The 24,188-nt window shown below is 46.3% G+C and overlaps 1 protein-coding gene across 3 annotated transcripts; it reads right to left on the minus strand.

The window, feature by feature from the left end:
- Positions 1–223: 223 nt before the first annotated feature.
- LOC115400043 (uncharacterized) lies at positions 224–23,880 on the minus strand. Of its 3 annotated transcripts, XR_003932764.1 has the most exons (8): positions 17,668–18,791; positions 11,468–11,731; positions 9,515–9,802; positions 9,219–9,364; positions 9,016–9,114; positions 2,981–3,025; positions 2,067–2,284; positions 224–2,036 (listed from the first exon to the last, which is right to left on the minus strand). XR_003932764.1 is itself a non-coding variant. In XM_030107706.1 (7 exons), the coding sequence occupies exons 2-7, from the start codon at positions 11,682–11,684 to the stop codon at positions 2,120–2,122; spliced, it is 960 nt and encodes a 319-aa protein (XP_029963566.1). In that variant the 5' UTR covers positions 11,685–11,772; positions 23,862–23,880; the 3' UTR covers positions 224–2,119. The 3 variants fall into 3 exon arrangements, 2 of the variants coding, with proteins under 2 accessions (XP_029963566.1, XP_029963558.1); XM_030107706.1 differs by lacking the exon at positions 17,668–18,791 and adding an exon at positions 23,862–23,880 and having other exon boundaries at positions 224–2,284; positions 11,468–11,772; XM_030107698.1 differs by having other exon boundaries at positions 224–2,284; positions 17,668–18,792.
- Positions 23,881–24,188: the final 308 nt, after the last annotated feature.

Below are 24,188 nucleotides of genomic sequence, written 5' to 3' on the forward strand. Positions count from 1 at the left end.
TTTTTTTTTCCTTCTTTACAACACACAAAAGATTCACACTCGCTTAATCTTCTGCTCTGCTGAGCGTGTTCCGTGAACCGGTTGGCATGTCGGGCAGGAATGTACGTGCTCGGCTGAGCTATTGGCTCAGTGGCGACGTTGGGTGGGTTGAGTTAAGAGAATCACAAGGAAATTATGCTGCAAGTGAAGACACGAGGGAGGAAGAAGTAGAGCTCATACTGTGTAGGGTAATGCCAGTTTTAATCCGCTGTACAAACCTGTGTGAACAACACTGACAATCATGCACAAGATCCATGAGGAAACGTCTCACCGGATCCTTTCAAAGAGACGCCAGTTAGTGCAGGGAAAAAACCCAACAACTTCAATACAAGTAAATAAAGGCCATGCACTCACATGTTCATTAAAAAAAAACACAACAAACAGTAATATATTCATGATGTTATGTCATGCTAAAATGCTTAAGTGTGTGTACTCAATTCAATTTTGTACTTGTGTTTGTGTATCAAAATAGTTACAAGTTTCCATAATGCACTTTTGGGAAAACGTTAACATGATTTCATTGAAGGTATGGAGGTATTTAATGCTGCTCTCTGCAGGAAATAGAAGAAAAAGCAAAAAGTCCTTTTGCATTGCAGTCCAGAAGAACAGAAGAAACATAAGAAAAAGAAAACATATTTACCATACATACAAGTATTTGCAGTGCTTTGGTGAATACCGTAATTGTTTTTACATTGAATGATGGAATTTTTCATCCATTCTCTATAAGGCGTCATCCAGTTCATCTGTGTGGGGATGTTATGGCCCGGAGAGTCAGAGAGAGAGAGAGAGAGAGAGGGGAACATGAGCTCAACCCAAACCCCGGGAAAAAAAACAGAGTACAACTGAGAGAGGCCTCCAGTCCATCATACCACAATCACACACAATGCACCAAATCACCTCATATGGATATTTTTGGAGTGTGAGATGAAACTGCTCAAAAATATGTAAAAATATCTAAAAAAAATGCAAAAAGCCCCTCAAGCCCAGAATGAAGTGGGATAATTTCTCACTGTGAGTTTTGAAGGTAACCACTCCACCTGTGTGGCCCAGAGAGTCACTGAAATTAGGCCAATATCTCGAATCAAAAGAAAGAAATAACTGTATCTAAACCAAATGCAAAAACAAGCATGTAAAAGATAATTCTCTAATGTGTGCAGTTTCAGAAAATACGTTCAGCTATGTTAATCGATCATCAGGTATGTCACACCTCTATGCAGCTACATGGAAGGGCAACAAGCTATTTTTGCAGCAAAAATGCAAACAAGATTAGGATTTATGTCACTTTTTAAATAAACATATGGCTGTGAAGAGCTGCAATTCTCTTTCCTGAAAATATAACCAGACAAACTGGTCATCAATAAACAATGCACCACTTGCAGAACTGCAAAAGCAAAAAAAAAGAAAAATAGATTCAACATCCTGTCAGTACAACAACAAACTACCAGACCAGTTAAACTGTTAAAACTCTGTCAGTACTTTGAACTTATTTTGATTTTGACTGTATACACTCCCATAAAAAATTTTAAGCTTTTAATGGTAACATAATTCTGATCTCTGGCTTCAAACTTGTGATCTTTCAGGCACGTTTCGCGGCTTGTGGTTTTGGAGGTTTAAAAAGTCCAACAAAAAAAAGAGTGTCAAAATGCAGATGTAAATTATTATCTTTACTTGTTTCATGGCTGTAGACTGATTGTCAAAAAAAAAAAAAGAAACTGTAGATGTGAATTATGAGGACTCAAGCTGATGATTTCCTCATTTATACACTGAAAATAGAGCAACTCTTCATGATTTCTGCTCATGTGTGTAAATGAGTTGGAGTTTTTTTTATCAAGATCACAAAACAAACTGACGGCTTATTGAAGTATAGCAAAGGGAGAAGAGATTTTTCCTCACAGCTGGTTTAACTGAAAGATTTGTTGATACATTTGATAGTTAAAAAAGCTGTTTTTAACAAAAGAGACCATTCTGTCCATGTTGATGTGCCAGATTACATTACGGCTTGACAAACCATATTCAACAAAAAACTGAAAAAAAAGAATCACACCAATGAACACAATTCAAAATGTGGGAGTAATGTCTTTCAAAGGAAGTTGAGTTTGTTTGAGGTATAAACGTCGGACTGCGTTGAATCTGAACCGAGGGGGGCTGTGAAGTTAAAGTTCAATCCTTTCAGTTCAAACCGAGGCTCGGGTTCGGAGCAGAGCGGCTCAGCTGCTCCATTTGGCTGATGCACATGAGGATACATCTGAAAGAAAAACGATATTTATGTCCATACAGTGTGTATCAGAGCACAAATCTAAATTGCTGCAGTTTTTTATGGCAACATGCAAAATTTTGATGCAGAAGTAAAAACTTGCTATTACTCTGCAGATTCTAACATAACACACAAACTAAACCTCTTGAATTATCAGTCTGAGGCTGATGTCAAAACCTTTTATTCTACAAGTTTAATAAAAAATGTGATATTCCTAAAATCCACTTTTTAAGATGATGTCTGTCCATGTGTAGCAGCCGATAAAATAATCCCAATAATGAAAGAATTTTTATGTCATAAAATCAGTCATGAAATAATTTGCCAATAGCGTAATAACTAATGAAATTATTGTCAATATGTCATCTATTTTAGATTAGATTAACATTCTTTAAGAATGGAATAACTACAGCCAATATTCTATTAATACATTAATAAGTCTGGAATTGTTGGAAAAACAAAATTTTTTGTTGTAGTTTTTGAGTAGTTGTTTTTGTTGTTGTCATTCACTGAAGAAAAGATCATGCAACTCCCACACATTCATGGTTGTAAACTTAATTTTCTATTTCATAACATTATTGGCTTCATTCCATTTAAAATACCCTAAATTACTGCGTTAGCGTCTATTCCATTATTGATCATTATTAGTTTACTGGTTGCACCAAAGTGTGTAAGAAGAGCAGATCATACCGAAGAATAAGCCGGTGGCAAATTCACTCTCGGAGCATCGTGTATCTGCAGAGCAAAACAAGACACGTCAGGAGAGTTGACAATGTTGAAATCTTGACTTAGAAGCACAAATGCTTGTGTAAAAGGAAAATCTGTAAGAATTAGTAGTTACTGGACGTAACTCCAGTTCTATGAGTAAGTGCGTGCCCACCTATGGGCTTCGCTATTGGTACTCCTCTTGGCACCAGCCAATCCACTGAGACAAGAGAAAACTCGACGCACCAATCCCCGCCACGTGATGGCGCAGCACCACGCTCCTTGCTGAGGGTATATCACAGAGCCAGCGGCAGTCGCAATCTCTTCTTCTGAATTCAGCCAAGTAAGGGAAGCAGACAGCTGGGCCAGCAGGTAGGTGGGCGCGCACCAACTCATAGAACTGGAGTTACGTCCAGTAACTACTAATTCTATTTCATAAGTGCTAAGCCCACCTACGGGCTTCGCTACGGTACTCACCAAGGCGGAGTGTACTCCCAGCTGGCCTGCTGACAGGATTGGTGCAGAAGGTGGAAGTAAACAAACCGTACATCCAGAACGGCCGCAGAACGAGGCATGTATCCACTCGCCGAAGCGCCGCCCGCCTCCCGCGACGTGCACAAGCATCGCCACAGCAACACACACACGCGCCGGCCAGGGCAAAGCCACAGTGGCAGGCGGGGAAAAACCCCCGGTCGGCAACCCACAACCCACACACGGGAAGCGGCAGCCGGGCCAAAGGGACCAACAAGGTAGGCAGCAGAACTCCTGGTCCCGCTAAGCACCACCACAGTCACAACATCCGCAAGCCGCGGCAGAGCCAGAGTGGCAGGTGGGGAAAGCCCTGGGCCGCGACCCCACCCAGGACGTGGCAGCCGGGCCACAGGGACCAACACGGTTAAGCGACAGAACTCGTGTTTTCGCTGAAAACCGACATGGTCACAGTGTCTGTGCACATATCCATCAGATATGAATGCACAAAAGTGGACGCGGAGGCCCAGGAGGCAGTCTGGCAGATGTCACTCACCGTGACCCCTCTGCACAGAGCTGCAGAGGCAGCCACACACCGTGTGGAATGAACACGAATCACTGCCGGCGGCGAGAGATTCTGTGCTTCGTAGGCAGCTGCAATAGCGCTCCCCACCCAGTGGGCAAGATGCTGAGAGGTCGGTGGGGCTCCACGCCCCCTGGCTCCAAACCTCACAAACAGCTGGTCCGTAGTGCGAAAGCGAGCTGTGCGCTGGACATAGTAACGCAGGGCCCTGACCGGGCACAGCAACCGCAGCCGTGGGTCGTCCCCTTAAGACCCTCCAACACAGTATGGAGGTCCCACGGGGAGACCACATGCCTGGGGGTGGCCGTAGCCGACACGCCCCGCGCAGAAACCGCTTCACCAGCGGGTGACTGCATGCAGAGAAGTGGCCGAAGCCGCTGTGACCCGCTGTAATGGCCGATGTAAACACCGCTAGAGTGGATGCAGCACGGCCACTGTTCAGCAGGGCCTGGAGGAACTCCAAAACTCCGATAGCGCAGGAGACCAGGTCCAAGCCCCTCTCTGAGCACCACGTCATGAAAAGCTTCCACCGAGACCTGTAGGCCTTGACAGTGGAGGGGGCCCTGGCACTCTGGATGGTGGAAACCACCGCCGGAGGGAGATCTAGTTCCACTAGTCTCACCCTTTCAGCCTCCAAGCCAGGAGCCTCCCGCCTAGGAAGGGTCGGGATCGGAAGGCGTCCCCTGCCTGCAGCAGTGCGTTTGGGCCCGTCGGGGATCGGCCACGGGTCTCCAACCGCCAACTGAACCAGGTCCGGGAACCACCAGGCGCTCGGGGTGTCCAGAGCGACCACAATCACGTGGAGGTTGTGCATCCTCACCCAGCGCAGCAACGGGGTCAAGAGGTGGGCTGGAGGGAACGCGTACAGGAGGCCCGGAGGCCGGTCCCTGTGTGCGAAGGCGTCTACCCCGAGAGAGGGTCCGTCTGACGATCTGAGCGAGAACCAGAGTGGGCACTGTGCATTCTCTGCACTGGCGAAAAGGTCTGCCACTTGGGGTCCGAACCTGTGCCAGAGTCGGGCTGCGACCCACGGGGACAGGCCCCACTCATCGCAGAGTGGGCCTCCCCGGGACATTCTGTCCGCACCGATGTTAAGAACCCCGGGCACGTGTCGCACTCTGAGAGAGGCGAGGTGCCGGTCTGCCCACAGTAGGATCTCCGCTGTTTTGCGATTAAGAGGGGGAGACCGAGTCCCCCCCTGCCTGTTCAGGTACGCGACCACCGTAGTGTTGTCCATCCTGATGAGCATGTGGCTGTCCTTCAGCCTGGCATGGAAATGGAGAAGGACCTGCTACACCGCCGTCATTTCCAGCACATCGATGTGAATGGGAGTGGAATCCCAGGCACCGCCCACCGCATGGTGGTCTAGGGTGCCTCCCCATCCTGCGAGAGATGCATCCGTGAACACCTTGACATGACGCGACACGCTGACTAGGGGGACTCCTTGCATGAGAAGAGCAAGATCCATCCAGAAGAGGAGATCCTGGCATGCCTGGGGCAGGATCGAGACCTTTCTGCATCCGTCCCACTTCCCCAAGCAGTGGAGGTACCACCGTTGTAGCCTGCGCACGTGTAGAAGGCCCAGCCGTACCACCGGGTGGGCCGCAGCCATCAAACCCAGGACGGTCCTGATCAAACGGACCCTGACCAGAGGTGTGGTCATCACAGACCTCAGGGCCAAGAGAAGGGAGGTTTGTCTCTCCTCGGAGAGGCGGGCTGTCATAGAGAGCGTGTCCAGCTCCAAACCCAGGTAAGCTGTGTGCTGAGCTGGGGTGAGCGCACTCTTGTGTCGGTTCACCATGAACAACAGGAGCTCAATGTGTTGCAGGACTTGGGCCGTGTGCTCCACTGCCTCCTGGTAAGAGGGTGCCAGTATGAGCCAGTCGTCGATGTAGGTGAGGATCCTCAGACCACGACGACGGAGGGGCTCCAGCGCCGCTTTGACACACTTGGTGAAGGTGCGGGGAGCGAGAGAATAGCCGAAGGGGAGCCGGGTGTACTGAAAATACCTGGTCCGCACGGCGAAGCGAAGGAAGGCAATGTGCCTTCTCAGAATGGGGATGTGGAAGTAGGCGTCCGTCAGGTCGACCGACGTCATCCAGTCCCCAGGGTGAATGTTCTCCAGGTGGTGTTTGAGTGTCAGCATGCGAAACCTTCTGGTGGCTATGTGAGCGTTCAGGGCCCGCAGGTCCAGAATGGGTCCCATACCTCCACTCTTCTTGGGAACCAAGAAGTAGGGGGAATAAAAGCCCGAGTGTGCCTCCTCCATGCTCAGCACCATTACTGCACCCCAGCGGAGGAGCGAGGACACTTCTGCTTCGAGAGCAGCCATCCCCGCAGGGTTTGCGAGCCGCGTACGAAGGATTCCATTCAAGAGAGGTGGACGACAGGCGAACTGCAGGGCATAGCCGCTTCTCAGCGTCCTGGACAACCAGGGTGAAAGCGGTCCCAACATAACACACCACGTCTGGAAGCGGAGCATGAGTGGCTGTACCACGGCCTGCGGGGACGGCCGACCCGTCCTCCTGGCCTCAGGAGACAGGGGGGCCCCCGGCGAAAGGGCAGCGGAGGGGGCGTCCCACGAAAGAGCGCGGGCACCCGCTTCAGGGCCACGGACCAGCGCTTCGTTGGGGGCAAACCCGGCGGAGGCGTCATGATCCCAGTGTTTCTCGGGCTGCTGTCCCTGGTGCTGAAGCCGGAGCCGGGGCACTGATCAGTGGAAACCCAGGCCGCCGTGGCTCCGCCGCTTTGCTGAACTAAGATAGGCAGAAGCCGGTGGGGAAACATGGCTGGGAGCGTTCTGAATGATGCCGGAGCCGGGGCGCTCCGAGGTGGAAACCGGGGCCGGGAAAGCTCCGCCGCTCTGACGCTTCGCTGTGCTAACACAGGCAGAAGCCGGCGGAGAAACGCAGCTAGGATTGTCATGAGTGACGCCGGGGCCGGGACGCCCCACGGTGGGGACCCGGGCCGGCTGTAGTTTGGAGCATTTGCGAGGTGCTGGCAGTACATCGGTGCTGCTCTGCTTGCGTGACGCGCACGGCGGGAGAGCCAGCGGCCCAAGCTCGCTGCTGTGCTCTGCATCCATGGCCACAGCACGGCGAGAGCGTGGAGGATGAGCCGGTGGCGACGCGGTGCGTCCGGGCAGCTCCGTGTGCGGTCCGTTCGCCACTCTCTGCTTCATCACCCAGCCAGAGAAGGGAGGGAAAAAGCCCAGCCGAGTTCGACATGCTTCAGTCATGCAAACACGGGGAGAGGGTAGGATTGCTGCTCTTCGAGAGATGTAACGGGCCTGATGGCCTTTATTTACATTGTTGACAGCAGATGCAGGACGAGCGGACGGGGCGCTCTGTGGCTCGGGAGCGCGGGACCATCTTGGCTGGTCGGTGCCCCGGGAGGAGGGTCGGCGGGAAGACGGCCGGGTCTGGCTAGGTGCCGGGGAACTCCAGGGGGCTGGACGCCGCTGCTCCGCAGAATGTCTTAGCTGCGGGTGCGACTCACGGCGGGGCTGCAGGTGCGGGGCGAGCTGCTGGGAGCCTTGTGCCGCCGCTTCCAGGGGCTCGATGATGACCTGTAAGTCAGGTCCAAAAGGAGAAGAGGTGGACAGGGGGAGCCCCAGGACTCCTCGCTGGTCCCGCTCGGAGAGTCAGGAGAAACCAAGCCACAGGTGCCTCATGGCAAGCTGTGCATTGGCCATGACGCGGTCTCCATTGATTGCGATGGTGCGGCACATTCGCATCAGGATTTCGGCCGTGTTCTGAATCTCCTCGATGTCATCAGTAGATAACTGGGATCTCTTGTGGCATATCTTGTCAATGGAGCCCAGTAGAAAAGTCATATTGTTGGCTAGGGCAAACGTTTGATTGCCACTACCGTAACCTCTGTCCAGGAAGCCCGCCATGTACTGTCCCTCTGTGACGGCAGCATGGGCTTTCCGCCAAGCCAGGCGGAGGATCTTGGGAGAAGGCAGTCTGACGGAATCCTCAATAGCAGATACTCCGGAGACCCGCAGCTAGCCGTCCACACAGCAATATTCGCGGTAGCCCCCTTTCACCGCCCCCTTGGTGGTGAGTGGCGTACCCCAGTCCCGCTGCACATTAGCTTGGAAAGATGGCACGGCGGGGCATAGCACCGCAGTCCGGGACCGAGTCCGCGACTGAGTTTCTAGCCTGAGTGCAAAATTGCGCTGAGCCAGCTCCGGAGGCTGCGGCGGCAGTGCAAGTGCGCTTGGCGGCGGACGTGAAGAGCCCCGCAAGGTGCTCCACAGGCTCGCGGGGGGCGTCCTGGCGGCTGGCTCGAGAGAAGGTTGAGACGGAGTCGTCATTCTGAGTCGACCTCCGCGACACCGAGGCGCTGCTGCTGCTGGTGCCGCTGACCTCTGCCCAGTCATTCTTGGCGGGCACAGAGGCGTCTTCAGCAGCGTCCTCGCAGGTGGGAACCGGAGAGGTTGAGCCCATGAAGGCCACTCGCCGCTGACTTGCTTCAAGTGGCAGAGCGAGGCAGGCCGGGCAGGAGGACCACTGGCTGCCAGCCGAGGCAGATGAAGCAGCGCCCATGATGATCCTGCTCAATGAGCGGAGCGCCACAGGAGCGGCCTGACGCCCATTGGCGACTGGTCACGGGCCGGTGAATCCATGTAGAATCTTGATCCGAAGGAAAAATGGCTTCTTTGTGTCTCAAGGGCTGAGGAAGAAGAAGGGATTGCGACCGCCGCTGGCTCGGTGATATACCCTCAGCGAGGAGCGTGGTGCTACGCCATCACGCGGCGGGGATTGGTGCGTCGAGTTTTCTGTTATCTCAGTGGATTGGCTGGCGCCAAGAGGAGTACCAATAGCGAAGCCTGTAGGTGGGTACTTACGAAAAATAATCACTAAGATTACAATTTAACTTCTTTACTTATGTAAAACTGAAAAAGTAGAGGTTCTAAACAGTAAAAATAAGTGATATAGGATAAACATATCTGTGCACTCACCAGCGGTCCAGTCGTGGTACGAGAAGGCTCAGCGGCGAGCCGCGTCCTCGGAGCCTGGCTGAGCTGGTTTTGTCTCGGTCCGACGGGCTCCTGTTCATACTGCATTTTGAATGAAAACGGACGAAACAAACAGCTCAGCCCTTCAATACACACTGAAATTAAACACTGGCAATGAAACAGCCTCTGGGGAGAAACACTTTCACCTCGTTATGTCTTACAACAGCCTCAGAAACAGCTGGAGGTTTGGTCCTCGATGAGGACCGTCCACAGCAGAGTCGCGTTGCACAGCAGCTCACAAGTATAACGACCAAAATGAAACCACCGATGGCAAAGTATATTGGATATTGTGCTAAAGCAGAGACAAAACAAACACTCAATTAAGTGTCAGACAGAAGCATTTTGTGACAACTACACTGTACAAACTAAAAGCACACAGCAAGTGTAATTTTTAATTCTTTTTTTAAGGAGATGGCTCAGTACAATGATTAAATGCACTTACACTGCATCTCCATGTACACTTCCAAGGCAATGTCTCCATTTTCATCCCTGACCTCATAATGTCCACTGCATGACGACTGAGGCTCGTCATTTGACAACCGACAGGGTCTTTCAAAATAAAACCCGCTGCAACCTATGTCTTCGATGTTGTATAGCAGAATGCCATCACGCACCAGCTGAATGTCCCGTTCCGTTTTTGGAATGAAAAAGATGTTGCAGGAATTTCTCGCCACATCACCACTGAAGGACATGAGCTGGCCCGACTTCAGATTCAGTTCGATTGTACGATCTGGGAAAGACAGTGTTAAAATGGATTATCAGCTCAGTTTGCTAAAAGGTGTGCATCAGCTTTTACTTCAAATGATCAAATCTGTTTAAGTAGTCAGTTTTTAATCACTGAATTGGTTTGTTGCTTGCTTATGGCAGTTTAACATTCCCACACAGTGCTGATTGCATTTAGCTTCTGGGTCATTCCATCTCATTTCAACAAATGGTTCCAGCAGCACCATTTCTGATTTGCATTATATTCAGTTTCAGTGTGCCATTAGGTCCCAAAAGAAGGTTGCAAACAGGTTTTTGGTCATATGTGTACACGTTTTGCTTTTACACCCAATTATAAGGGGTTAGGTTTCAGCCTAAATTTGATAGCCGTCATTACTTCAGAGGTCCATAATTCTTGAAATATACAAGCTGGAAGCATGCAATTCAAAGGACATTTCATTTTTCACTGCTAGTTGCAGAACAATCATGTTTTTAGCCCTAGTCTGTGTGAAAAATGTTATGGAGGGTGGAATTTCTGAAAAAAAAACTGAAAGTCATAATTAAGTCCATGATTGAAAGGCCTCTGTATCCCATTTTAATCTAAAAAAGTATTAAAACAGCATTTCTTTCTTTAGTATGGGTCTTTATTAACATGCTGAAACCACTGTTGAAGTACTCAACTGTTTAGTGTGGCTGCAGGATCTACTTTAATTAGGGGCGGATCAGAAATGTAATGAAATACAACCACATGTACTTTAAGGGGAGGGTTTGGTACAAGGAGCTTGTACAACAAGCTTAAAGTACATCAGTATAAATAGTTGTGGTGTCCCGAGACTGGATGTGTTGGCCTCAACAGGTAAGAAGTGTGGTTTAATAACATCTGCTGATATTCCCGAGGTGCAATATGACACATTTGATACTTCAAAATAATATCTTATATGGCAAAAATGCTGCTCGAGGGCACTTTCAGGCCTTTCTTTGACATAGATTTTCTATGTGAAGGAGACAGAACACCAATTCATTGTTTAGATATTTTTATTACTGGAATATGAAGATTCACTGCAAAACGTTTGAGAGTGGTGCTATTTATCACACATGGTGATATGGTTGAGTTTTACAAAATTCCAGATTGGTTGCTAATTAAAGTAGGTCCTACAGACAAACTAAACAGCTGAGTACTTCAACAGTGGTTCTTAAATGTCAGTCAAGACCCATACTCAATGATGAAATACTATGAGTCATAATTTACTGATTGGAATGGCAAACAGAGAGCTATAAAGACATGGGCGAAATTAAGATGATCAGTTTTTTTCAAGACAACAACCCTCCCAAAAAAATTTCACACTCAGACTAGGGCTAAAAGTCTGTTTTGTAATCAGCAGTGAAAAATGAGATGATACTGTGAATTTCATGCCTTCAGCTGTTATATTTCAAGAATGATGGCAATGTGAAATACCTACCAGAATGACGACCATCAATTGTAGGCCTAAACCTGCCCCCGTATAATGGGGTGTAAAAGCAAAATGCATACACATATTATAGAAAAACTGTTTCCGACCTTCCTTTGGGACCCAATGGCACAGACAGACTGAATACGGTGGAAATCAAAGGTGGTGCTGTTGGAACTTTTTTGGATATTGGTTGATTTGACATGGAATGACCCTTCTGTAAAAACACTCATTAAGATCCTCACGGTATACTTCGAGGATCCCGATTCCATTATTCCCTCTGTCAACCAGCACTCTGTAGGTGCCGCTGTCTCTTTCAGTGACTCTGGGGATCTCGAAGTAGGTTCCAGACACCCTCCACCTCTGTCCGTCTGCGACCTGAGTGGCTCCGCGTCTCCACAGCACTGATGGAGTCCGGCTGTCTTTCGGAGTGAACTCCAAAGTGTGAGCTATTTCTGTCATGTCAAACCCATATCTCTTCCCATATTCCAACTCTCTGAAGCCGCTTCCTAAAGGGGAAATCCAACAGAAAAAAATCAGTATCAGTTAACAAAACTAAACATAATCAAGCAGATCAGGGCTTTCCCGTGAGAAGTGTTGCATGTTGTCTCTGTGGTTGTGTGGATTTCCTGCATCTTCTAAATTGAGGCATGCATCCTTTTTTTAATTGGTGGCTCTAAGTTTCCTGTGTGGGTGTGACTGATTGTGAGTATACCAGCCTCATGGTGGGCCAAATTGAGCAAGATTATGAAATCATTTGTGCCTTTTAATTTTTTTTTTTTTTTTAAATAAAATACTTAAATTACCACACTTAAAGTGTGTGTATGGATTTTTGCCTGGAGGAGTTTGAGTGTGTGTTTTTCCTGAGAGGCACTCACAACCTTATGGAATTTACCTGAATGCTACCAATATTAAAGAAGTGTTTATACAGCATCTTTAAAAATGTTTACATAGTGCTTTTACAAAAGAGCAGCTGCAAACCAACTCGCTCAGCCCAACTCGTCCTTGACAAAAGGCCGTAAATATCTCAGGTAAATTCACAACATTCATGGAACATTTTTCACTTCATAATGCTATTTATGTAGAGATAACTACATATATGTTTTAAATGTACTAAAAGTGTGTTTGTTGAAAGTGTCGTTTCTCTTCCTTGCCATCTTTTAATCTGTTACTTCAATTTAAGATTTAAAAGGAGTGATAAGGCAGTCTGCTGCCAGTAAACAGGAGTTTAGTGAAATAGGACAGAGAGAGCGCAGCTCCATGTGTTTTGTATATAAGAATGACAAAACTAACAAGTAACTAACGAGGCATAAAACCCACTAAAATGGAACAACATTGATAATTTCCTAATTTCCATATTGACAAGCAAAAATAACAATACTTGCAAGATTTTAATGGATCTCGAGTTCAAGATATTTAAATTGTCTGGTGTGACTTGTGATATAGGTTTAATTTAGTCACTAATTGACTAAGTATTTGAATAAATAAATATCCGGGTGGTTACACCAACAAACATTAGGGGAACAATTGTTTCTTTTACTCTGTAGGAGCGGAAGTGGAAATGCTTATTTCATGGCGGGGGAACAGATAATCACTTTCCATACAGTGACAATACAAACACAAAAAAAACTTCTGCAGCAAACTGTTGTATCACAAACATGCTTCACAAGCTGCGCGTTATTTTGAAGACATTGATAAGTGTTATGTATTGATGCTAAGATATTAGTTTGGTTAGATACATCATTAAAATGTTATGTGTGGTATAATGGCACTACTTTATGTTCCTGTGTTCTATGCAGTATTATCTATGCTTGACATGCGGAGTGATATGTGCAGTGTGTCAGTAAAGAAGCTTTTTGAACGCTATGGCGAGTCTGTGCTTTTTAACAAAGTTATGTTGAGAGAAGAAACATAACAAAATTGGCGACGAGACTCAAGAGGAACCCGACAGATGCACTGGGTGAATGAGAGACTTGTTTTTGTGGACGTAAGTTTCGTTTGCTCACCCCGAAGTTTTGCAGTGGTCAAGCTAGCAGGAGGTGAGGACGCAGCCACAGTGAACGGACATTCAGAAACAAAATATGGCTGGAATACTGGGAAATATGGACAGTTTTGACAGTTCGGTGGAAGACTGGACAACGTACGTGGAGAGAGTTGAACAGTATTGCCTCGCAAATGAGATACCGGACGAGAGAGCGGCCGCGGTTCTTCTCAGTGTGATGGGGGCAAAAACCTACAATCTACTCCGCAGTCTCGTTGCTCCAGCTAAACCAGCAGACAAAACCTTTCAGGAGATAACACAAATACTGAAAAGCCACCTAAATCCAGCGCCATTAGTGATCGCGGAGCGCTTCCGGTTTCACAAGAGACATCAATCAAAAACGGAGTCCGTGTCGGAATACATCGCTGAGCTGAGGAAACTGTCCGAGCACTGTCAATTTGGAGATGGACTTTCTGACGCATTGAGGGACCGGTTCGTGTGCGGACTGCACAACGAGAGCATCCAAAAACAACTTCTGACGGAGGACAAGCTCACCTTACAACGAGCAATTGAGATCGCTGTGTCGGTGGAGACAGCTGCAAAAGATGCAACAGAACTACATGGTAAAGACGCTGCACGTTCTATGTTCAAACTCTATACCAAGCAGCGAAACACAAAGAAGCCCTGCTTCAGATGCGGTGAACAGTCACATGACCCGAGTGAATGTTGGTTCAAGGATAAAGACTGCAGGCACTGTAATAAAAGGGGACACATACAGAAAATGTGTAAATCAAAATACAGCAACTCCAAGGAAAAAGAAAAGACAAAAAGAGGGCAAAGGCTCCACGAAGTAGCAGAAACAGACTCTGACAGCTCAAATGAGGAAGAATTGGCCTGCTTAGGGTTATATGCTACAGAAGAGAATGATGCTGATGTGATTTGGCTGACACCTAAACTGAATGGAGTACCACTGAAGATGGAACTGGACACTGGGTCAGCACTGTAAGTCATATCATTAAAAGACTACCAAGAAAAGTTCCCTGACACAAAACTGTCACGCACAACTGTAAAGCTGAGAACATACACTGGTGAGAAAGTTGTTCCGATGGGAAAACTCAAAGTGAAAGTGAAATACAAAAGCCAAACATGCAATCTTGAACTGTTCGTACTGAAAGAGGGAGGTGTGCCACTGTTTGGTCGCCGATGGTTACAGCAGATCAGGCTTAACTGGCAGGAAATAAAGACGATGCGTATCGACTCTAAACAGGCCACTGACAAGAAGTTATCACAAATATTGGACAAGCATGCAAAAGTTTTCAGTGAGGGCATAGGAACCATGAAGAACATTAAAGCGCATCTCAACCTACAAGAAGATACATAGCCAAGGTTTCACAAGGCACGCCCTGTTCCTTATGCTCTACGCCCTAAAGTTGAAGCAGAACTACAACATCTCATGGACCAGGGGATCCTGTCCAAAGTGGACTGGTCAGAATGGGCAACACCAATTGTGGCTGTTGTTAAAAAGTCTTCAGACAAGGTGCGTATTTGTGGTGACTTTAAAGTAACTGTTAACCCTGTACTGCACACAGACCAATATCCACTCCCACGCATTGATGATATTTTTGCATCTCTCGCGAATGGTGAACACTTCACAAAGATTGACCTGGCGCAGGCATATCTTCAAATGGAGATGGATGAAAGTGCACGCAAGTATCTCACCATAAACACCCACAAAGGGCTCTACCAATACAACCGGCTGGTGTTTGGTATCACAAGTGCCCCTGCAATCTGGCAACGTGCAATGGACCAAGTGCTACAGGGAATCCCAGGGACTCAATGTTACTTAGATGACATAATTGTCACAGGCCCAGATAAAAGCTCACACCTGGCAAACTTGGATGGAGTTCTGACAAAACTAGAGGAATATGGACTGAAAGCAAACAAGAAGAAGTGTGAGTTTTTCAAAGAATCTATCGAGTACTGTGGACACAAAATAGACAAACATGGCCTCCACAAAACTCAAGACAAAATTGAGGCCATTGTGAAATCTCCACAGCCAGAAAATGTAAGTCAGTTGTGGTCTTTCCTCGGTCTTGTGAACTATTACCACAAGTTTTTGCCAAACCTTTCAACTGTGCTCCACCCACTCAATGCACTGCTGCATCAAAATGCGAAGTGGGATTGGACCAAAGACTGTGAGCAGGCGTTTACAAAGGCGAAGAAACTCATCACCTCAGACAAAGTACTGACGCACTTTGACCCAAAGTTGCCCCTGCGCCTCGCCTGCGACGCTTCACCTTACGGTATTGGTGGCGTTTTGTCACACAAAATGACTGATGGCTCTGAACATCCCATCGCTTTTGCATCACGCTCTTTGTCAACAGCAGAATGTAATTATGCACAGATAGACAGAGAAGCTTTGAGCCTTGTGTGGGGAGTGAAAAAGTTTAACCAGTATCTGTATAGTAAACATTTTACTCTGATTACAGATCATCAACCGTTGGTTTCCATCTTCAATCCTCAGAAGGGTGTTCCTGCAATGGCTGCTGCACGGTTACAGCGTTGGGCTCTCTTTCTCGGAGCTCATACCTACACCATTGAATACAAAGGGACAAAACTACACAGAAACGCAGATGGACTGTCACGCCTTCCCCAGCCGCTGTCAGGTAAAACTACTGATCCAGCCTTACCCCTTCACCTGTTTCAGATGGAACCGCTTCCTGTGACAAGTGCACACATAAGCAGAGAAACAAGGAATGAACCACTGCTCTCAAAGGTGTATGATCTAACTGTGAATGGCTGGCCAAAACATGTGGATTCTGAACTTTCGGACTATTCTACCAGAAAAGACCAACTTACTGTGTGTCAAGGATGTGTGATGTGGGGGTCTCGTGTTATTGTGCCTCCCAAACTGCAACCCAAAGTTTTAAACTCTCTGCATGACGGACACATGGGTGTCGTGAAAATGAAATGTCTCGCTAGAAGTTATGTGTGGTGGCCTGGCCTTGACAACCAAATTGAAACTCTGGTCAAAACGTGCACAGGTTGCCACCAAACTCAGTGTCAACCTCAGACTGCCCCAGTACACACATGGGAATGGCCTGTCGCTCCATGGCAACGCATTCATGTTGACTATGCTGGACCTTTCCTGGATCACACGTTCCTTGTTGTGGTCGACGCACATTCAAAGTGGCCTGAAGTTTTTCCTGTAAAGAAGTCGACTACGGCTGTGACAGTGAACAAACTTTAGATGCTTTTTGCACGCACTGGATGTCCTCATCAACTTGTGAGTGACAATGGAACGCAGTTTACCAGTGAGGAGTTTCAAAGTTTCCTCAAAAGCAACGGGATTAAACACATCACATCTGCTGCTCATCACCCTGCAACTAATGGGCTTGCTGAACATTTTGTGCAAACCTTCAAGCAGTCAAGGAAAGCCAGTGGGAAGGAGGAAGTGCCTCTACAACAGAAGATCCCAAACTTCCTGCTGGCATACAGAAACACTACACATGCTACTACTGGACAATCACCTGCAATGTTGTTCATGGGAAGGAATCTAAGGTCTCGCCTGGATCTACTCAAACCGGACATCAGAGAATATGTTTCAAACAAGCAATGTTCACCCACTCAACAACAAAGAAAACTGAGATCATTCGAAGTTGGACAAAAAGTGCTGGCAAGAGACTATCGCAACCAAGGCGACAAGTGGCAACAAGCTGAGATTTTGTCACAAACTGGACCGCTTTCATACACTGTGGGTGTGGAACCCAATGTTGTCTGGCGGAGACATGTTGATCAACTTTTGGATGCTTCACCTGAAAAGACTACACCTCAATCTGTGACTTCTGTCCCAATAAACTCTGAGGACAGGTTATCAACACCGGATGTGACTGCTGTGGAAACCCTGCCTACATCAGAGACAGTGACCATAGCCAAACCAGTGACGACCCTGCTCGAGCCTCCAGGACGCAGATTTCCTGAGAGGGCTCGCAAACCACCGGACAGACTTGATTTGTAAACAGTGGCATAAAAGCAAAAGAAGAAGTGCTGTGTTCTGTTTTGAACGTTAAAAAAAAAAAGACGAATAATTTTGTTAAATGAATGTTGATATTGTAAAATGTGACATGTTCTTGAAAAGAAGAAAAGTTATTGAATTTAAGAGTCACAGCCACTGTAAATTTTCGTTTGATGATTTTAGAGTGCATCAAAACTGGAAGGAAGGAATTGTTATGTATTGATGCTAAGATATTAGTTTGGTTAGATACATCATTAAAATGTTATGTGTGGTATAATGGCACTACTTTATGTTCCTGTGTTCTATGCAGCTTGACATGCGGAGTGATATGTACAGTGTGTGATGTGGCACTCAGTCAGTACAGAAGCTTTTTGAACGCTGTGGCGAGTCTGTGCTTTTTAACAAAGTTATGTTAAGAGAAGAAACATAGCAATAAGACATTTACTCACTGAGAGAAACGTGACAAACAAACAGCAGCAGCAGCAGCAGCAGCAACAGGAATTTCATCCTCTGTTGTTTAAAGTAGAAAAACAAGACGAACAGTCTTCAGCGTTCCCGTGTTGTTGTTCCTCCGACTTATTCCAGCTTTCAAACACTCCGGGAGGTGTATGAATTCAATAGAGGAGCTGCTAAATATTAAAATGTGGTTACATCGGTAGTTAAAGACGCTGTGGAGATCAGCAGTAGACTGAAGGAATACAACGGGCGTTTCCGCTCGCGCTGCGTTCAAGTGCTGTCAGGAAAACACAGCTTCCCTGAGAGTCCGGAAAAAGATGCAGGCGATTTAATTACCGTACTTCATTACTTTATCATAAGAACAAAAATGCATGAACAGTAGAGCTTTCTTCTTGGAGTGGTAAAACTTTAAGAAGTTTTGGGATTTTCTTTTGGAGTTGACTTTTGTCCAAATAAATAACAATCTGGGCCCATGCGCATGTTTCTGCACCCCTGCGGTCCTCTGGAAGAGATTTACTAAATATTCCCAGGGCCAGGAGACACAAGGTTCAGCAGCTTCCAGTTCCTGCGCTCTTCATTCTTGAACAGACAAGAACTGCTGACACCCTCACTTCTTCATTTGCTCAAACTTTAAATTAAAATATAGATTTTTCTTAGTTCATGACCTCTACCTGAATTAAAAATATTGCTGTATATATTCTTCTTTTAATGACCTCATTTTCTTAATCTTTGTTTTAATGTATTTTAAAATCGTACTTGCTTATAATTGGGGCTCTTAATCTTAATATAATTGCTTTATTAGCTTGTTAATCACGGAATTACTGTGTATGAAGAATGCTGTACTGCTGTATATCAAACTCTTCATTTCTTCATTATTCTCCATATGATCCACTCCACTTCTCTCTCGCTCTCTCTGTGTCAATTCTCCACAGCTGCCACTGCGACCGAAAACAGATCCTCCTCTCTCACCTCAGCATTTCTATCTTTCTGCTTCCCTTCTGCAGCCGGTTTTGTGGCACAGGTGAGGAGTCACAATCAGATTTTAACCAGCAAATGCAAAACCACCATGCATTACTTTAATTCTCTCGGTGTTCTTAAATTACTTGGTTGACTGAGTAACCAGCCAAAAATTATCACTCGGGCAGTAAATTGTGACTCTTAGCCAGCTCCGCAGCTCTTGTCTATAAAACCGCAGCAAGCATTGGAATATGCATTTCACTCATCTTTCTCACCGCCACATTCACAGCAGATTTCAACTTGCTGGTTATCCATTCTTGCGGGTCTCTCTGTCTTTCACACAAGACCTTTCAGCTTTTTTTCACTGAAAGAGCCTTCGTCTTGTCAAACACAACAGAAGTAAAAGGGAAAACAAATCTCCAACCTTCCGTCCTGCCGACCACCCCGGCTGGTGTGAATTCATCAAATAGTTCCTGAAAACTTTCAACAGGATCGGACAGTGCACCAGGCAATGCCGTGCTAAGCCCAGCTGTTTCACTTCTTTTTCTCATGTTTAATACTTTGTAGCTTACCAGACAGATTAGCACAAACACTAACAGCACACAAAACAGAAACACGTGTCCTCTACAAACCTAAACAACCTCCCCAGCATCGTGGCCTGTTTCTTTATTTACTTTTTTATTGTGAAAGAGAGAGTCAGAGTTACAGTGTGTGAGTTGACCTGCAGTATCACACTCATGCAGTTTTCAACAAGTCTCACCAGTAGAAACTTCTGCACGCCATCCACAGCTGTAACAGTACAGGTTAGCCCGTTGGGGAAATTCTCAACCCAACTGTCACAGGCACCAGACCAGTCCTGGTGTAGAGGCTATACCATAATACCTCTCAAGCTCTGTGGTGCGTCTATCTTGGATCAAATCCGAGAGAAAACCAGGTCGGCTCAGGGCCGAACCCGTCAGCACCAATGGCCCCCCTCGGCCGTCTGGACTCCAAGCCTAGATAACTCTTTCCAAGCTCTCTTAATCACAGCTAAGGCCATGCCCAGGAGAAGGACAGCCCAGCAGCTCCCTCCTCCAACAGCCTCTATAGTGGCATCACGACAGAAGCGGGGGGGTGTGCACCACACACCAGCAAAATCAGCCAGACAATAGTGATGCGGTAAGCTGCAGGAAGGGGGTGTACACCGTCCGCACAGCAACGCAGAACACCAGGCCGTCCAAGAAGGGAAGCTTGATGGCTCCTTCCCCCGTCTGCCATAGCGCTACCCGACAGCCAGGGCGGGTGCGTGCAGCAGGCCAGAACAATGGTAGTGCGAGAGCTGAGGGACACCATAGTCGGCCCCACATCGGGCATAAGCTCCAGGCCGGCCCCAGCCCGACCATGCATTGCAGCCACAGTCCAACCTCCTGACCCTCTGGGGGGGCGCTGAGTGGCAGGCAACTGCCCCAAACGGGAGGCCCCCTGGCAACCCCCAGCAGCAGCAGGGACCTGCTCCAGCCCAGCAGGCCGCTGCGCATAGGCATGTAGCCACAGTCCATGCACGGGTTGTCCGACTCCCTGAGGTGACCGGGACCAAGGCAACTGGGACAGTGCCCGTGGCCGTGATTCGCGTGTAGGGGGCTCCACAGGTAACACCGCGATGAAAGTCGTACATCGCCAAACACCCGGCTCTCTCACCTTATGCCACATCCTGTCTTTGGAGGTTGAGGGAAGAGGGCGTCCACCTGCTCCCCACTGCTCTGCAGTGGCACCACCAGTAAGAGTATCAAGTGCCCGGGATGGTGGTGCGGTAAGCCGAGGGAAGGGGCGTACGCCCACCTGCACGACAAACAAAGTGGGTGTGGGGGGAAAACGATTGCCCTGCTGCTCCCGCGGGAGCGGTGCCACACGCCAAGCAACGGGTGTGGGGAAAGGACAGGACGGCAGGCTGGAAGCGCCGGCCGCAGTTAATTAACACTAAGAACGGAAGGCTATGCCGCCACTCAGGCAGAACACGGAGCGGTCTGCTGCCCAACTTGTGATCTTTCAGGCACGTTTTGCGGCTTGTGGCTTCGGAGGGGTAAAAAGTCCATCAAAAAAACAAGTGTCAAAATGCAGATATAAATTATTATCTTCACTTGTTTCATGGTTGTAGACTGATTGTCAAAAAAAAGATAAACTTTAGATGTGAATTATGAGGACTCAAGCTGATGATTTCCTCATTTATATAGACATATTTGTTGATACATTTTTTTGTTAAAAATGCTGTTTTTAACAAAAGAGACCATTCTGTCCATGTTGATGTGCCAGATTACATTATGGCTTGAATCGCCTGCCAGGATTCAAACAGTGACTCCAGGAGGCCAGTGGTGACAAACCATATTCAACAAAAGACTTGAAACAAAGAAAAAAAAGAATCACACCAATGAACACAATTCAAAATGTGGGAGTCCCGTCTTTCAAAGGAAGTTGAGTTTGTCTGAGGTATAAACGTCGGACTGCGTTGAATCGGAACCGAGGGGGGCTGTGAAGTTAAAGTTCAATCCTTTCGGTTCAAACCGAGGCTCGGGTTCGGAGCAGAGCGGCTCAGCTGCTCCGTCTGGCTGATGCACATGAGGATACATCTGAAAGAAAAACAATATTTAGATCCATACAGTGTGTATCAGAGCACAAATCTAAATTGCTGCAGTTTTTTGATGGCAACATTCAGAATTGTCATGCAAAAGTAAATACTTGCTATTACTCTGCAGATTTGAACATAACGCACAAACTAAACCTCTTGAATTATCAGTCTGAGGCTGATTTCAAAACCTTATATTCCACAACTTTTATTAAAAATGTGATATTTCTATTCTAAAGACACTTTTTAAGAAGATGTCTGTCCATGTGTAGCAGTCGATAATATAATCCCAATAATTAAATAATTTTTGTCAGAAAATCAGTAATGAAATAATTTGCCAATAGCTCATGAAATTATTGTCAAAATGTCACCTATTTTCTAGCTGTTATTAGATTAGATTATTTAAGAATAGAATAACTACAGCCAATATTCTAATAATACAGTAATAAGTCTGGATTTCTTGAAAAACAAAATATTTTGTTGCAGTTTTTGAGGAGTTGTTATTATTGTTGTTGTCATTCACTAAAGAAAAATATCATGCAACTCCCACACATTTATGGTTTTTTCTATGTTATAACATTATTGGCTTCATTCCATTTAAAGTGGCCTAAATTATTTCATTAGCATGCATTCCATTATTGGTCACTATTAGTTTACTGGTTGCACCAAAGTGTGTAGGAAGAGCAGATCATACCGAAGAATAAGCCGGTGGCAAATTCACTCTCGGAGCATCGTGTATCTGCAGAGCAAAACAAGACAAATCGGGAGAGTTGACAGTGTTGAAATCTTGACTTAAGTAGAAGTACAGATGCTTGTGTAAAAGGAAAATCTGTAAAAGTCACAAAGATTAAAAGTGAACTTCTTATGTAAAACTGAAAAAGTGGAACTTCTGAAATGTCATTTCAAAAATGAAAAAAACTTTTTGATTTATTTGACACAAAATGCCTTTTTCAGACATCCTGAAACAAGACAAATTGGGAGAGTTGACAATGTTGAAATCTTGACTAAGTAAGTATCTTGAGTAAGTTCATGGCTTCTGCTGCTGTGGTCCGGTATATCCTTCCGCAGAGCACTGCGCGTGCGCAGGTCTGTGTGTATCAAAACGTTATTTTAACGGATTGAAAAGAAAACATGTCTTTTTAAATGTTTTATAACCATTCAGATTTACTTCACGTGCTAATACGCCATCCCCTGAACCACTGGAAGGAGTATTTTGTCCACTTTCGTCAGTCCGGCTCTGATTCCGATTGACTTCCAGCAATTGAGCTAAGCTAACTACGATGCTGACAGCTGGGATGCAGCCGCTGGACGCACAGACACAAAAATGGTATTTATGAGCTTGTCTAACTTTGTCAATGATAAGGAAAGGGCGAGAGTCCAAAATCTTTGGAGTATTCCTTTCAGTAAAACTGAAAAAGTAGAGCTTCTGAAATGTAATTATCTCAAAAAATGAAAGAACTTTTTGATTTATTTGATACAAAATGCCTTTTTAAGGCATCCTGATACTTTAGTAGTGGTAAATGTACATGTGCATTCTAAACTCTATTTTAAATGAAACACTAATTGCTTTTGTTGTGGATAAGTCAGCTTCATGATCAAGTTCATGATTAAACTTGTCCCATCATCTTCAACTATTGTATCTTTGGAAAAAAAAATTATCACAATCCAGCTGGAGATGATTAAACAGTAAAAGGAAGTGATATGGAATGAATATAGCTGTGCTCTCACCAGCGGTCCAGTCGTGATACAAGAGGGCTCAGCGGCGAGCCGCGTCCTCGGAGCCTGGCTGAGCTGGTTTTGTCTCGGTCCGACAGGCTCCTGCTCAAACTGCATTTTGAATGAAAACGGACGAAATAAACAGCTCAGCCCTTCAATACACACTGAAATTAAACACTGGCAATGAAACAGCCTCTGGGGAGAAACACTTTCACCTCGTTATATCTTACAACAGCCTCAGAAACAGCTGGAGGTTTGGTCCTCGATGAGGACCGTCCACAGCAGAGTCGCGTTGCACAGCAGCTCACAAGTATAACGACCAAAATGAAACCTCCGATGGCAAAGTATATTGGATATTGAGCTAAAACAGAGATGAAAAAAAACACTCAATAAAGTGTCAGACCGTAGCATTTCGTGATAACTACAATGTACAAACTGAAAGCACAGAGCAAGTGTAAAATGTTTTTTTTTGTTGTTGTTGTTCTGATGGGAATGGTTCAGTACAATGATTAAATGCACTTACACTGCATCTCCACGTACACGTCCAAGGCGATGTCACCGTGTTCATCCCTGACTTCATAATGTCCACTGCATGAGGAGTCAGGGTTCTCATTTGACAGCTGACAGGGTCTTTCAAAATAAAACCCACTGCAAGGTATATTGTCGATGTCGTCTTGCAGAACGCCCTCATGCACCAGCTGTATCTCATATCCCACTTTTGGAAAGAAGACGATGTTGCAGGAATGTTTCGCCACATTACCACTGAAGTAGATGCGCTGGCCCGACTTCAGATTCAATTTGATTGCATGATCTGGGAAAGACAGTGTTAAAATGGATGATCAGCTCAGTTTGCTAAAAGGTGTGCATCAGCTTTTACTTCAAACGATCAAATCTGTCAAATCTTTATTAGTTTAAAGCAACACTAAGGAACTTTCAGTTTTCTTTGATTTTGGCGGCGCCAGTGGACAAAAGCGGTAGTGTTTTGCATGAAGGAATACTACAGTTCCCATGAGGACTAGCGCGTGACGTCGTAAAATGCTGCTCCCGGTGGCATGCTGTCGGACTGAACTCGCCTTCATTTGTTTCCAGTGGCTGTGTGAAGGACGGATAGCGACGAGGTAATGAATCTAATGGTGGCTAAACAATGTTATATCATGATGTGATGCATGCCGTAAAGCAATCCGCACATTTGGAGTTTTTTAGTGTGCAGGGTTCCTACCACCCTCCTCACAGCTGCTTAAT

The sequence above is a fragment of the Salarias fasciatus genome, chromosome 2 (assembly GCF_902148845.1).
Source record: "Salarias fasciatus chromosome 2, fSalaFa1.1, whole genome shotgun sequence".
Lineage (NCBI taxonomy): Eukaryota > Metazoa > Chordata > Actinopteri > Blenniiformes > Blenniidae > Salarias > Salarias fasciatus.

Coding starts and splice junctions, on each gene's coding strand:
- LOC115400043 (XM_030107698.1), bottom strand. CDS start 17,725: ATGAAATTCCTGTTGCTGCTGCTGCTGCTGCTGCTGTTTGTTTGTCAC. Junction 3,026..9,015: donor GTACCACGACTGGACCGCTG/GTGAGTGCACAG, acceptor TTTGCTCTGCAG/ATACACGATGCTCCGAGAGT. Junction 2,285..2,980: donor TGCCACCGGCTTATTCTTCG/GTATGATCTGCT, acceptor TTTTTCTTTCAG/ATGTATCCTCATGTGCATCA.